This window comes from Notamacropus eugenii, chromosome 2 (assembly GCF_028372415.1).
Source record: "Notamacropus eugenii isolate mMacEug1 chromosome 2, mMacEug1.pri_v2, whole genome shotgun sequence".
NCBI lineage: Eukaryota > Metazoa > Chordata > Mammalia > Diprotodontia > Macropodidae > Notamacropus > Notamacropus eugenii.
In genome coordinates, this window is record NC_092873.1 from 494,378,427 (window position 1) to 494,393,049 (window position 14,623).

General features: G+C 39.2%; 1 protein-coding gene across 5 annotated transcripts in view; it reads left to right on the plus strand.

The window, feature by feature from the left end:
* DNAI3 (dynein axonemal intermediate chain 3) overlaps positions 1-14,623 on the plus strand; it is a 123,126-nt gene that overhangs the window by 82,929 nt on the left and 25,574 nt on the right. For all 5 annotated transcript variants that reach the window (XR_011975719.1, XR_011975720.1, XM_072648910.1 and 2 more), the window contains exons 13-16: positions 1,474-1,602; positions 6,950-7,023; positions 9,044-9,185; positions 14,416-14,503. Coding sequence is in view for 3 of the 5 variants with exons in the window: in XM_072648910.1 (XP_072505011.1) it covers positions 1,474-1,602; positions 6,950-7,023; positions 9,044-9,185; positions 14,416-14,503 (433 nt within the window). In the remaining 2 variants the exon portion in view is untranslated. The remainder of the gene's footprint in view (positions 1-1,473; positions 1,603-6,949; positions 7,024-9,043; positions 9,186-14,415; positions 14,504-14,623) is intronic.

Here is a 14,623-nt window from a genome sequence, read left to right on the forward strand (position 1 = left end):
GCCAGGGGAACAAGGGACAGGAACACTCACTTCGTGAGTGGTGGCATCTTACTAGGTCCATATTCTCGCCTTTACTAAACACTAGCCCACCCTGTCCCCAGTCTCCACCCCCATCTAGATTTAAAACTATATTTTAGCCAAAGAAAATATTACAGTTTCCCTATATATCCTTTTTCCAGCAAAGTATTTTGGCATGAACTCTGGCTGAGTTTGGATTTCAGCCAAGTTTGCCAATGACTTGGAACCTTAATGTAGCTCAAATCCTCATCTATAAAATAGAGATACACCTCATCACTGACATTGTCATCAGGCTTTCCAGTGTATAAAATGGTTTTATATGTATGGGGATAAAATAGCATCTTGTGAGGATCGAACAAGTTAAGTTATATAAAGTGCTTTGTAAGCCCTGAAGCCCTGTTGTAGATATATAATCATCATCATCCTCAAAATCTCCCTGTTGGTGCTACAGGTATGATTTTACAGAAGAGGAAATGGAGGCTTTGAAATTTTTAAGTAACTCTCCCACAGTCACGTAGTTAATAGATATTAGTGACAAGATTTAAATCCTGGTTTTCCTGATTTCAAGTCCAGAAATCTATTATTATATATTATTAAGTGCTTACCATGTGCTAAGAAACAGGGATAAAAGAAAGGAAAACCACATTTCCTGCTATCAAAGAGTTCATGTTCTAGGGGACTGGTCATGAGGAAAACTGACTCACTATAAAGTGCTATCTAAAGGTGACATTATTTAACCTATAAAAGCAAGACAGTAAGTGACATGCTTACAGTGAAGTATGGGGAAGTAGGGAAAAGTGGGAAAAGTATGGAAAAGATTCTTGAATGAACTCTTTGGTGCTTGCCCCATGCCAATCTAACGTTCATTAGTTCATTTCCAAAAAGATGATGGGATTGCATCCTTAATATTGAATTACTCCAAAATTTTCAAGTGAAGAAACATTAGTTTACAGATTAAAAACATTGGTGGTTTTTATGAACATGACAACCTTCAGAGGTTGGAAGAAATTGAAGGAAAAGGAAGGATGAAGATTGGGTCTGTGATTTAATAGGTACAGGGACTTCCAAAAGATGAAATTCCCCCACCCAATGCAGGTCACACCTTCTCTGCAATTCATAAATTAGTCTAGTTACCTTGAGCACTGGGAGGTTAAGAGATCCATCCACGGTCACACAGCAAGCTTATGTCAAGTCAAGAAACTTGAACCCAAGCCTTTCTGGCTTCAATGCCTGCTTTCCATCCAACATTCCATGATGTCTCTCTCCAAGACGGAAAAGGGGAAAAAAAATCTGGAGTATAGTAACAGACATACCAATGCAGATGTTTTTATTTTTGCTAGGATTTGCTAGTATTTTAATCTGTTTAAAATAATACTTCATATTATTTCATTTATCAATTCTCTGAAACAATGGTCTGGGATCTTATTTTCAAGTGTTTTAAAAATCTTCCTCCAGCCCATATTTTTACTAGAACCAGACAGTAATAAGGAGGCACCATATGTGAGGCATTGTGCTGTATCATCGATAGAACATGGACATAAGAAAATAATCACTGATATACACTGGCTGGCTGACCATTTTGAGGTGAGTTAAAATGGTGGGTTTTGGGGGTTTTTTTTGGTTTTCTTCTTAAATTTTTTTCTCATGGAAATGGTTTAGCTTTATAATAGTCCATTTTAAATCACAAATTATTTGTATTCTAATTGGAGTTTTTTAAATCACAAAAGAATCATGCCTTTGCATTTCATGTTTTTACGCCTTTAAAAAATTTATTGCACTACTGTATAAAGATAACAGTGACTTCATGCCATTCTATTCAGCATTTATTGGCAAGCAAGGCCATCAACCTTCTGTTCGTGGAGGGGATTCTTGTTTGGGTAGGAGTGAGACGACTTGGGAAGCCCCTTCCAACTCCAAGATTCTGTGAAATCAGGACAGTAATGAAGTCTAAAACATACGCTAAGTTCACTAACTCTAGTTCAAATATCCTATCTACTTATGAGGTTGAGCTTCCTAGACTTAAAAAAAATTTCTACAGTGGCAGTGTCTGAGCTGTTACTTTGTCAGCTTCAGAAACTTCCAGCACGCAAAACCCTTGCACCACCAGAGACTGACTTAATAGGAAGGTCTCTGGAGCTCCTCAAGACACTCAACAATTAAGTGACTCTCCTAGGCTTTGAACATAGGCCTTCCTACCTCATCGCTCTTTTTTTTTCCCCTAACAGGGATAGGTACTAAGTCTATGACTTCACTGGTCTAAGGAATTTCCAAGTGAGGAAACTCCCTCAGCAAATGCAGGTTGCCACCTTCTTTACAACTTACAGTCTTAAAGAGATACCATTGAAAGGTTAAGTGAATTCATTGTCTAGGGTTACACAGCCATTGAACTTTAAACGAAAGACCTTTCTTGCTTTAAGGTTGGCTCTTTGCTGCCTGTAATATCAAGTCTTATTACTATAAAAGAATTCACCTAACACATGATTTAAAAGGGGAGACGCTGAAACCAAAGATTAGAGATGGGCAAATGTTTAATTCAACTATTATTAAACATCTACTCAATCAATCAAATATTTATTGAACACCTACTATGTGCTGTACTATGGATACAAAAGAGGCAAAAGACAGTCCTTGCCCCCAAGGAGCTCACAATCTAATGAAAGGTTCTTAGGGGGAAATGAAGAGGAAGAAATAACTTCCAACTGAGGCGATGATTCAGGGAAAGGTACATGAAGCCAGGATGGAACTGCAGCAGACAAGTTGTGGATGAGGGCTAGAGGTGGGAGTAGGAATCCATTCTGAGAATGAAAGACAATGAGAGAAAAGGAATGGGGATAGGGAGCAGCCCATTTTGGCCAGAAAATAGAGTATTTCATGTCAGATTAAATCAATAAACTTTTTTATGAAGCACCTACTGTGTGCCGATAGGCACAGAGGATAGGCATTGTGCAAAGCACTAGGGATACAAAAAGGGGCAAAAAACCCTTCTCTGCACTCAAGGAGTTCACAGCCTAATAGGGAAGAAAACCTGCCAACAGCTCTGGACTTATGAGATCCATACAGAACAACCTGGAGATAGCTAGCATTGAGGAGGAATCAGAAAAGGCTTCTTATAGAAGGCAGGATTTTAACTGGGATTTGCAGGAAGGAAGGAGGGAGAGTGTTCCAGGCCTGAGGGACAGTCAGAGAAAGTGCACACAGTCACCACACAGGAGCAGCTGGGCTGCTCCAAAGTTCATCCACATTCCACTACCCTATCTGCCTCCATAGGTTGTATTAGTCAGTCAACAAGCATTTATACCTGCCATGTACTGGGCACTGAGTCAGGTTCTGGGGATACAAAGATAAAAGAATTGTCCCTGCCCTCAAAATGCTTACATTCTACCAGGGGAGACCACACACACACAAATAAGAAAAGCAAAACAAATACCAAGTAATGTTGTAGAGGAGATGCACATTTTATAGGTCTGAATCTAAACCTCTAAGGTTCTTTGTAATTAGAAGATTTTAACATTTGAAAATTCAACAAAAGTTTATTTTTAAATATCATATCTATTGAAGGAGCGGGACAGTAACAAGGAGCAAAAATTCCTCCTTGGGTATAAATGACATCGTTTGGAAAGAACCCTGCATTATTTGTATGCAGTAAAGACAAGTGATGATTAATTTATACAGTAAATTAAAGGAATACTTAGAAAAATATCCTAGCATCCTAAGGGAATTGACTGAAATGATGTGTAGCACGGCGAAGCTTTTACAAATGAATATTTACTTCCGAAGGGATAATCACAAATATACAAATTTATTCCCCCCAAATCTCCCGAGTCTTCCTGCTCCCAAGACCACTGCTCCCTGCACTGCCCTAAAGCGCTATATAATAGCCCTAAAGCTATTATTATTCCTGTTGTTGCTTATTATCACTGGAGGGCTTCAGATAAAGCCTGAGAGCCGCCATCATCAAGTATGTTTCAGGAGAGGGTTGGTCTAGATGGCCCCTGAAGCTCCTTCCATTTCTGAGTTACTAAGGCAGGCCAACCCAGGGTGGAGAGTGCTAGGAAAAGGAGCCCATCCTCTGGGGGGTCCTTGACCCTTTTCTCTCTCACCTATTCTCCCCACAACCCCTGGAGAAGCCAGTGTAATCACACTGGGATGAGGGCAGCCATTCTGTTTCCATTTACTCTTCTGATGTCTTCTTGGGGTCAATTCTACTCCTAATGTGTATTCCTGTTTGGTTTCTGCTTTCTTTACGAAGGAGAATGACTTCAGGAATAACTCTTGAAAATGACAAACAAACTGGCTAATAGGGAGTTGATACCTAAGATAAGTAAGGAGATAGTAAGACAATACCTAACTGCCCTTCATAAATCAATTAGGCATTTATTAGTTACCTACTATAGAAGGACAAAGAATTAAACTATCCCTACCTTCGGTGCCACCAAAGATATTTTCCAGATTGTATGTCCAACCATGTTCACCCTCCCTACTCAAGAAACTCCAGGGGCTCCCAGTCGTCTTCAGGATCAAATACAAAATGCTACATTCGACATCAAAAGTCCTTCATAATTTACCCCCTCCTGTACTTCCAGTCTTCTTGCACCTTACTCCCCTCCAAGTACCCTTTGATCCAGTGACAATGGCCTCCTTGTTGTTCCAGGAAAAATAAACTCCATTTCTCAGCTGTCTATCCTCTTTGCCCGGAATGCTGTTACCCTCATCTCCATCTACTGGCTTCCTTGGTTCCCTTTAAATCCCATTTTCTCTAGGAAGCCCTTTCCACCCTTCTTAAACCTAGTGCCTTCTCTCGTAATTATTTCCTATTTATCCTGAACCTGGCTTGTTTGTACATAGAGGTTTGCTTGTTTTCTCACCTGTTAGATTGGGAATTCCTTGAGGGACTGTCTTTCCTCTCTTTTTGTATCTCTGGTACTTGGCACAGTGCCTGGCACATATTAGGAGAAGGATAAAGTTTCCAATTTTTAAAAAAAGAGCACAAAGTCTGCAAACTATAGGTCAATGGATTTTTTCATTTCCTAGGAAAATTCCAGAACTGATCATTATAGAAATGGTCAGGAGATATCGAAAAACGGAAGTGGCAACTCCAAAGAACCAGGCTGGCTTCCTCAAGAACAGGTTGTGCCAGACTAATCTGCTTTGTTCACTACCCGGCATGGCAGTCCCTAAAGCTCCCTATATATTGGCATCTGGGCAGAGCCCCAGCTGCTTCATCCTTATCACATCTCTGCCCTTCTACTTCTTTGACAAATAAATTGCTATCTCTCCCATCTTGTAGACCTGATGTTTTGTACCCAAGTAAAATACTTTTCATTTATTCCTATTAAATTTTATCTTAGATTTGACCCAACATTGTATGTGGGCAGCTCACATCTTTTCTCAGTGCTCTAGGCAATTCTGTAAGCTCCAGAGACAGTGCTAGCCTGAATTGGTAAACAGAATCTGTTCATCCAGGAGTTCTCTTTATCAATTACATCTCACTGCCAGTCTCCCTGTCTAGTTTTGAACAGATCATTGTCAAAACCTTTTGGGATCCTGCTTCTATGATCAAGTAAATTTGCTATCCCTTCTGGTTTTCTGTAGTCAGCCACAAATCTGACAGGCAGGCTTTTGTGTTATTATAGAAGTTATTGATAAAAAATGTCACACATCAAAGGGCCCAACCCTCCTCCAAAAAGTTCCAGCCTAGACCTCCTTCCAAGTGAATATTGAACCATTAATAGCTAGTTATTAATGGAAACCATTAGCTATTAATAATGAAAACATTAATAACTTTGAGTTTGGCTATTTAGCCCAATCTGAATCCACCAAACTCCAACCATTATTTATGATTCTTTCTCCATCTTGTCCCATGAAAATAGTGTAAGATTTTTTGGTCAATTGCTTTACTGAGATCTCGGGATTATAGATGAAGAATGGATCTCCAAGGCCATCTCATCCAAGCCCTCGTGTTTTCAATCACATTTTTTATTTACTTGATCACAGATGAGAACATTGAGGTCAAGGGAGATTAAGTGACTTTTCCTACCATATCACTTCCTTCAGGCAGGGAAGTTTGTTCTATGATATTGCCTTCAACCTACCAGCCTAAGACCCTGTTACTAGATGAGAAGTTAGCTACTAACAGTTATTCTCTCATAACCTGTTCTTGGTGAAGCTGGGATAACTCTTGGCTTGCTTCCTTTTTTATCCCTTTAATAATAAATTCTAGATTTTGTCAGGGATCTAAGTCAAGCTCATTAGTCTGTAGCATGCAGACTCCCAGGTCAGCATTTCCTTCTCCAGTGCTGGGGCCTGTCTCCCATTCCAGAGGGGTTTTCCACAGTCACTGACGGTGACTAAGAAATTTCTCCATCTCTTGGGACATCGTTCATTAGGGCCAGTCAACTTGAACTCATCCATGGAGGCTCAGGTAGGAGCCCCTTCCATTAGACATTTTTATCCACTCATGAGTCTAGAGATTATTCTCAGCCAAGAAAACAAAAGCCGCTCTATTTTCTTTCCCTTGTTAGTTTTCATCATCCCATTTACCCTGAATTGTGGTCCTATTCTTTCTCTAACCTTCATCTTTTCCCAATATAGTGAATGAAAGACTCACAAGCCAGATGTCTAAGCAGGACTTTCTTTTAAAATAATCACTTAATTCAATTAAGTAGATAAAGCGCCAGGCCCAAATGCAGGAAGACTCATCTTCCTGAGTTCAAATCTGACCTCAGACATTTGCTGCATGACCCTGGACAAGTCACTTAACCCAGATTGTCTTCAAAAAGAAAAAAGAAAACCCCAAACGGGGTCGTGAAGAGCCAGACATGACTGCAAAACAATTGAATAACAATAACAAATTCAACTACTGTATTAGGAATATATCTGTTATTAGAAGTCATTTTTCCTAAACCATTTCTTTTTTCTTTTGTTTTTTTAGATCAACAGAATGGGACATGTTTTTGAGAATCGAAGTAGAATATGTTGTCAGCTTGTGACATGTTCAATAGACTGGTATTTTCATTTTTAAACATTAAATCATCTACGCTTATTCAAAACATGTGGAATTCTAGTGAGAATCTAATAAGTGCCCGACATTTATATTTCCTTGAAGAGGCATAGCCTGCATGGCATTAATTTCGTTTTTAATAATGAGAGTGGAATATTGTAGCTTGCTGCTGGGTTATTAATCATGCTATAATTCACATTCTATTGCAAATAGAATAAGCATGTACCCACATCAATAAAATAACTTTAAAGCAGTATGTCCATTTCTAGATATTCTATTACTTTTAAATTTAAAGTATCCATAGTTTAAAGGATCAAGTGAGACAATAGAGATAGAATAATACATAAACCATAAAAGTCTAATAGAAATGTAAGCTATTATCAACAATAATATAAAATATTTAACTATGTTCATATTATTAACAATGGTACAAATATTTAACTGGCCACAAAAGTCTGTATTAAAAAAAACAACTTCTATTTCAATATACTTTCCCCATTTTGTAGTTATGAAGGGTTGGGGTTGGGTTTTTTTGTATACCCAAATACAAGATCTTACCTTCATTCCTATTAAGTTTGGTCTTATTAGATTCAACCTAGTGTTCCAGCCTACTAAGTAAGATCTTTCTGGATCCCTTGCAACATTGTGTCTTTTGTAAATATCATCCTTAATGTATCCCTTTATCTAAGTCACTGAGTAAAAAAAAAAAAACTCATCAAATATCTCAGGGCCAAGCGTAGATTGCTGAAGTATTCCAGTGGAGGACTTCTGCCATATTGACACTGAATCATTAACAGCTGCTCTTTGAGCTTTGTCATTCAGCCAGATCTGAATCTAATTCAGGGGTTCTGAATGTGGGGTCCAGGTCAAACTTGTGTTTTTAATATATGTGTATATATATGTATGTATGTATATATATATATATGCCTCAATTTCAACATATTTATTTTCTTTTGTAATACTATGTATTTCCTTTGATGGATTTAAAAAATGTCATTCTGAGAAGGGGTCCATAGACTTTACCAGATTGCCCAACGGGTCCATGACATAGAAAAAGGTTAAGACTCCCTAATCTAAATGTATTATTATCTAGTCCATGCCTCTTCATTTCTCCACAAGAATATTATGTAATACTTTATCAAAAAAGATTTGCTCAAATACAGGTAAACTAATCCTACAGCCTCTCTCTTTATCTGCTGGTTGAGTAATAACCCTACCATAAAAAGCAGTGAGGTTAGACTGACTTAAACTGTTCTAGAAGAAACCCAGGCAGGGTCTTTGTAATCACTGCTTCCCTTTCCAGGAATTCACCAATCATCCCTTTAATGATTCATTCAAGAATTTTCCCAGAAATCAAAATCAAGCTTACTGGTGTGCAGTTAACCTAATCTGTTTGCTTTCTTTTTTTGAAAATTGGGACATTCACCCTTCTCCAATCTTGTGGCACCCACTGAATATTCCATGATCTTCCAAGTACTGCTGACCATGGCTCAGCATTCACAGCTGCCAATTATTTCAGTTCCCAGGAGGTAGCCCATCTGAGGAGGGAAAGGTTCCTTCATGTCTCTGGACAGCTTGGAGTCTTGATCAACACAGCAGCAAACTAGGACTTTAGAAAACTAGCACTGAAGCATGCTTCCAACCTTTTGGCAAATACAGACTTGAAGCCCAGAATAAGACACACATTTTCAGACACAATGTGTCAATTTCCTCTTTATTTGGCTATATTTGTCATTTCAAAAAAAAGAGTTCAGGAGCAGTCATAGTGACACACACAAAAAAGAGGAAAGAAAAAAGAAAACATTGTCCATGAGATATGTAAAAAATACACAGAAGAGGACAGAAGGAAGTTTAGAAGGGGATACAGACTACCTTATTAAATTTAATATACGCTTAAAAAGAAATTCTATGTAACAGAAGTTTCATAAACAATTCTATATTCCTTGTGTATTGAAATGTTTGTGATTATGTTTAAGATCATAATATTTTAAGTAGAGGATGACTTGTATGTTTTCCCATTGTTAGCACAATACACTTCTGGGATATCAGACCAACAAGACCTCCACCAGCGCCAACTGATAAAAAAAAAGAAGAGACTATAGAGGTTCCTCACGATATACCCTCTACATTTTTACATTTAGATCTCTCTTGGAGGCCTCATATTAAGGTAAGTATTATGGCCAACAAACAAAAACAAAAAAACCTTCTATCCTAAGTGTATATATTATATAAAATACTCTGGGGGTGGAGATGGGATTCAATTCTGGATTTTTATCAGGGAAGGGAGTTCACTGGAAAGTAATGCAACTCGAGGGTATCCAGAGGATTTTGTGACTTGGTCAGGATCACACAAGCATCATGAGTCAGAGGAGGTTCCTGAATAGTTCTGAGGCTGGTTCTCACTACACTGACTCACTTATATACACAATAGAGAGGTATTACAAAGTAAGAAAACTCAGGTCAATAGAGGCATGTAACATGCTTCAAATGATCATATTAGCACAGAATGAAGACAATCAGTCAATTGCATGTAAAGCCAGTCTCCAATGGGGGGTATGCAAATAGAAGAAGAAAAGACCTCAGGGTGGCGTTAATTATTTGAAAGGCTACCATGTGAGAGAGGGAATAATATTCCTCTGTGTGTTCATGAAGGACATAATTAAGAACAATGGGTGAAAGGAGCATAGGAACAGACCTTTTTACACTCTGAGGAATGACTACCTAAAAAACATAACTGTCCAAAAGTGGCATGGGTGCAGGGGGAAGTGCTGGATTCTCCCTCACTGACAGTCCGAAAGCAAAGGCTAGATTGGATGATCATTGTTGGGTGTGCTGCGGGAGAAAACTCTTGCTCAGCCTATAGGGTAGGCGAGGTGGCCTTCAAGTACCTCCCAATTCTGAGATCCAATTGTTATAAACAAGTTATATTAGAAAAGTCCATCTGCCAGTCAGTTGCATGAGCTTGGGATTTGCTTTCCTATATAAACAATGTCATAAGTTGTGGTTAGGCTCTCGGTCCACAAAAGCTTATTTTACTAATAATATCACTGAAATATCATAGATATGCAATTAAAGTTGTAGAAGGCGATTGTGTTATCATACTATTAAATAAAATGGAAAACAATGTAATTTCATAATAAGAATTTCTTACTTGTTGATTGGTTAGTTGTGGTCCTTCATCTTTGAAGAGGACCAAAATGGCATCACCACGATAAAGTGAAGTTTCAGTGTGTTGGACTGTGGCTGATCAGACCAAGATGAACTCAGAATGGTCTCCCACAGGTTGGGCACAGATAGTCCATGTGAATATTTGGGGTGGATATCCCAAATTTGTGCATCCTGCATTTACTTTGTGCTGTCTCAGTTCTGCTTTGCTCAAAAAGCACAGAACCTTTTCTTATGTGGCCACACCATGCTGAACAGTCCTGTGCCAGTGTCTCCCATGTTGCACAGTCAAATTCAAAGTTTTTGAGAGAGACCTTGAGTGTGTCCTTATATCGTTTCTTCTAGCAACTATGTGATCGCCTGCCATGCGAGTTCACCATGAAATGGTCTTTTTGGCAAGCTTACATTTTGCATTCAAACAACATGGACAGCCCATCAGAGTAGTGCTCTCTGAAGCATAGTTTGAATACTTGGCAGTTCAGCTCAAGCAAAGACTTCAGTGTCTGGTACCTTATCCTGCCAGGTGATCCTCAGAATCTTCCTAAGACAGTTGAAATGGAAGCAATTCACTTTCCTGGCATGGCGGTGGTAAACTGTCCATGTTTCACAGGCATACAACAATGAGGTCAGCACAACAGCTCTGTAGACCTTCAGTTTGGTAGTCAGTTTAATATCTCTTCTCTCCCAAACTTTTCTTCAGAGCCTCCCAAACACTGAGCTAGCTCTAGCAATGCATGCGTCAACCTCATTGTCAATGTGTATATCCCTGGAAAGTACACTACCAAGGTAAGTGAACTTATCCACAGCATCCAAAACTTCTCCATTTGTTGTAACCGATGGTTCCACGTATGGATGGTGTGGTGGTGGCTGCTGGAGCACCTTTGTATTCTTGGTGTTGATTATTAGGCCAAAATTAGCAAAGGCATCAGAGAATTGATCCATACTTTGTTGTATCTCAACTTCAGAGGCTGCATTGAGTAGGGTGTGTTCAGGAAGGGCCAGTACCTTTGTTATGATGGCTGCCGAGCCCTTTTCCAGACTCTTTCCACCTTTGGTGTCCACCTGTTCCACCTAACTTTCACCTCTGGTTCCAAGAAGCTGCAGCATTTGCAGTGGTCACAACCTGATAAATCGTTTCAGCAGATGGGCCAAACCAGGTTGAGAGTAACCAAGGGTTCTGAAACCTATTGGTGAGTTAAGGAGGTGTCTGCCCCAAGCATGTGAAGAGTTCCTCTGGTGGAATGGGCAGATGAGAACCATTTGTTCCAATGGCCATGAAGGCAGCTGAAACAGGCAATGTGCAGTGCTTAGAGCTTGGTTAGACACCAAAGATGCCAAGGTCATCCACTGCATCCTGAGCCATCACCAGCCACCTTGGCTCTGTCCTGCCACTGGACTATGATGACTCTGGAGGAGAGAGTGAGGCTGACAACTTCATGCAACTCTTCCTCACTTAAATCCAATTTACACACGAATCAAAAGACATCACCCATACCATTTCACCATCATGCCTCAAAGTCCTGTGGCAACAGGCAAGTGATGAAGCAGCAGGTGTCAATACACTGGGAGCTGTAGTCACAACCGTGCACATAGGAGGCCCAGGCCATAGAGTCATTTCTTACTGGAAGCAGCAGTGGGATTTGGCAGCCCCCTGGGTGTCTGAGCAGCCTTTTAAGGATCACACTGCTCACCTCCTGGTATGAGGAAGAGGGCTAGAAAAGGTGCCCTAAACATTGTCTGCTTACCCAACCCTGGCCTGATTACCACAGCAGGCGGGGAATCCCATTCTTCAGTCGAAACACAAAAAAAACGTACAAAATGTACGAAAACATCTGCAAAGATGATTCCACTCACCATAAATGGTATAAAAAAGAGTAATTTCATTACTCTTTAGTTTAGTGCACCATAAATTAGTGCACACTAATAGACAACACAAAATCCAGTAGACCTGAAAGAAGAACTGCTCTTATTGCAAAAGAATGCAACAGGCATCACATCCAAATAGCAGCCCTGAGTGAAACAAGGTTGGCAAGTGAAGGTCAGCTTACTGAAGTCAGAGCTGGATACACCTTTTCCTGGAGTGGGCACAGTAAAGGGGAGTGCCATGAAGTTGGCATGGGTTTTACAATCAAAACTAATCTAATTGGCAAGCTGGTATGCCTACCAAATGGAGTGAATGACAAGCTCATGACAATGTGATTGCCACTCACAGGAAAACGCCATGCCACCATCATCAGTGCCTATGCTCCCACTGTGACAAACCCTGATGAAGTCAAAGAAAAATTTTATGAAGACTTTTCTTGTAAGTTGGTGCTTGAGGAAAAGTGGCTTTAACCAGGCAGGAAGAAAATTTTGGGAAACTGCAGAAAAGATTTTAGTGTATTTTGAAAGGTTTAAGAAAAGTGCCTCCACTAATGCTTTCCTAACGGTGGCAAAGAGCTTGCCATGGAGGGAGACAGGAAGACAGATTTTCCTGAGAGTTAGGAGAAGGAATAGAAATTAAAGTTGGCAAGTGTCTGTAAGGAAGACATACAGATTACCTGAAGTCAAATGAAATGAGTTATGATTAAGTGCCAAAAGACAGAGGGAAGACAGCAAAAATGCATGTATGATACCCTTAATAGAAGAGGAGGGGGAAAGGAATATTGGGTCAGATAGTTTCCCACACTGGCCACCAGGACATCTGAGCTGCTGTCATCAGCAGAGAGGGGGAGAAAGCTATGCAGCCTTGAGGGTGAATTCCTAGACAGGATACCTGAAAGACAGATGATTCTCTTTCAAGAAGTAGTTGTATTCTGTAAAAAGAGTAAGAAGTATTCTTAGCGTGGAATATTTTACCTGTCAGATTTGTGGATAAGGCAAGAATTTATGACCAACAAGAGATAGAGAGCATTATGGGATAGAAAATGGATGATTTTGATTATATCAAATTAAAAAAGGTTTTTTACAAACAAAACCAATGCAACAGAAAGAAAGCAAGAAACTGGGGGGGGGGGCAGGAGGAATTTATGGCAAATTTCTCTGAAAACATGGCACATTGAATGTGGAGCAGGTCAGGAAGAGTTGGCTTCTAATTCTACCCTTGACACACACTGAAAATGCCCCATTTCTCAAATATATAGAGAACTGAGTCAAATTTGTAAGAATATGAATCATTCCCAAATTGATAAATAGTCAAAGAATGGGAATAAGCATTTTTCAGAAGAAGAAATCAAAGCTATCTACAGTCATATGAAGAAAATGCTCTAAGTCACTATTGATTAGAGATTGTAAATTAAAACAACTCTGAGATAGCACTTCACACCTATCAGTCTGGTTAACACGACAGAAAAAGAAAATGACAAATGCTGAAGAGGGTGTGGAAAAATTGGGACACTGATGTTGGTGTAGTTGTGAACTAGTCCTGCCATTCTGGAGAGAAATTAGAGAGCAATTTGGAATTGTATCCAAAGGGCTATAAAACTGTGCATACCTTTCGACCCAGCCATACCACTTCTAGGTCTGTAACCCAAAGAGATCAAAGAAAAAGGAAAAGAATATATATGTATATATGCATACACACACAAATATTTATAGCAGAGTTCTTTTCATGGTGGCAAAGAACTGGAAATAGAGTAGATGTCCATCCCCACTAGGAAATAGCTAAACAAGTTGTGGTATATGATTATGACAGGATACTACTATGATATAAGAAGTGACTAGCAGGATGTTATCAGAAAAACCTGGGAAGACTCACATAAATTCTTGCAAAGTGAAATGAACAGAACCAGAACACTGCAACATTGTATGATAATCAAGTGTAAATGACGTAACTATTCTCAGCAATACAATGATCCGAGACAATTCCAAAGGACTGATGATTAAAAATGCTCTCTACTTCCCAGAGAAAAAGATGATGGACTCTGACTGCAGACTGAAGCATAACTTTTTTACTTTATCATTTTTGATTGGGTGTGTGGGGTTTTATTTGTCTGCATTTTCTTTTATAACATGGATAATATAAAAATGTCTTACATGACTACATATGTATAATCTATATCAAATTATTTGCCTTCTCAAATAGAAAGAGTGAGGGATGAGGAGGGAGAGAAAACAAATAAAAATTTTAAAAATAAATGTTAAAATTTTTGTTTACATGTAATTGTGAAAAATAAATGTAAAAAAATCTCAATAATAATTGAAGTAAATGTACTAGGAATTTTTATGTTTTTTTTTGTTCTCTCCTCAAAAAGATAACCTTGACTAAAAGTGGCACCACTTTAGACCACTGCCCAGTCAAAATCAGCTTGAGAGATGACTATCTCCATTACCACATTCAAGGTAAGTCTACCCTCCCTGAGAAGGTTCTTGAATGGGTAGTTTGAGTCGCTGCTATTGTCTGAGCAAACTTGTTTTTTTCCCAAACCTCACCCAAATATGCGCTAGCCTAATTATAAGAAA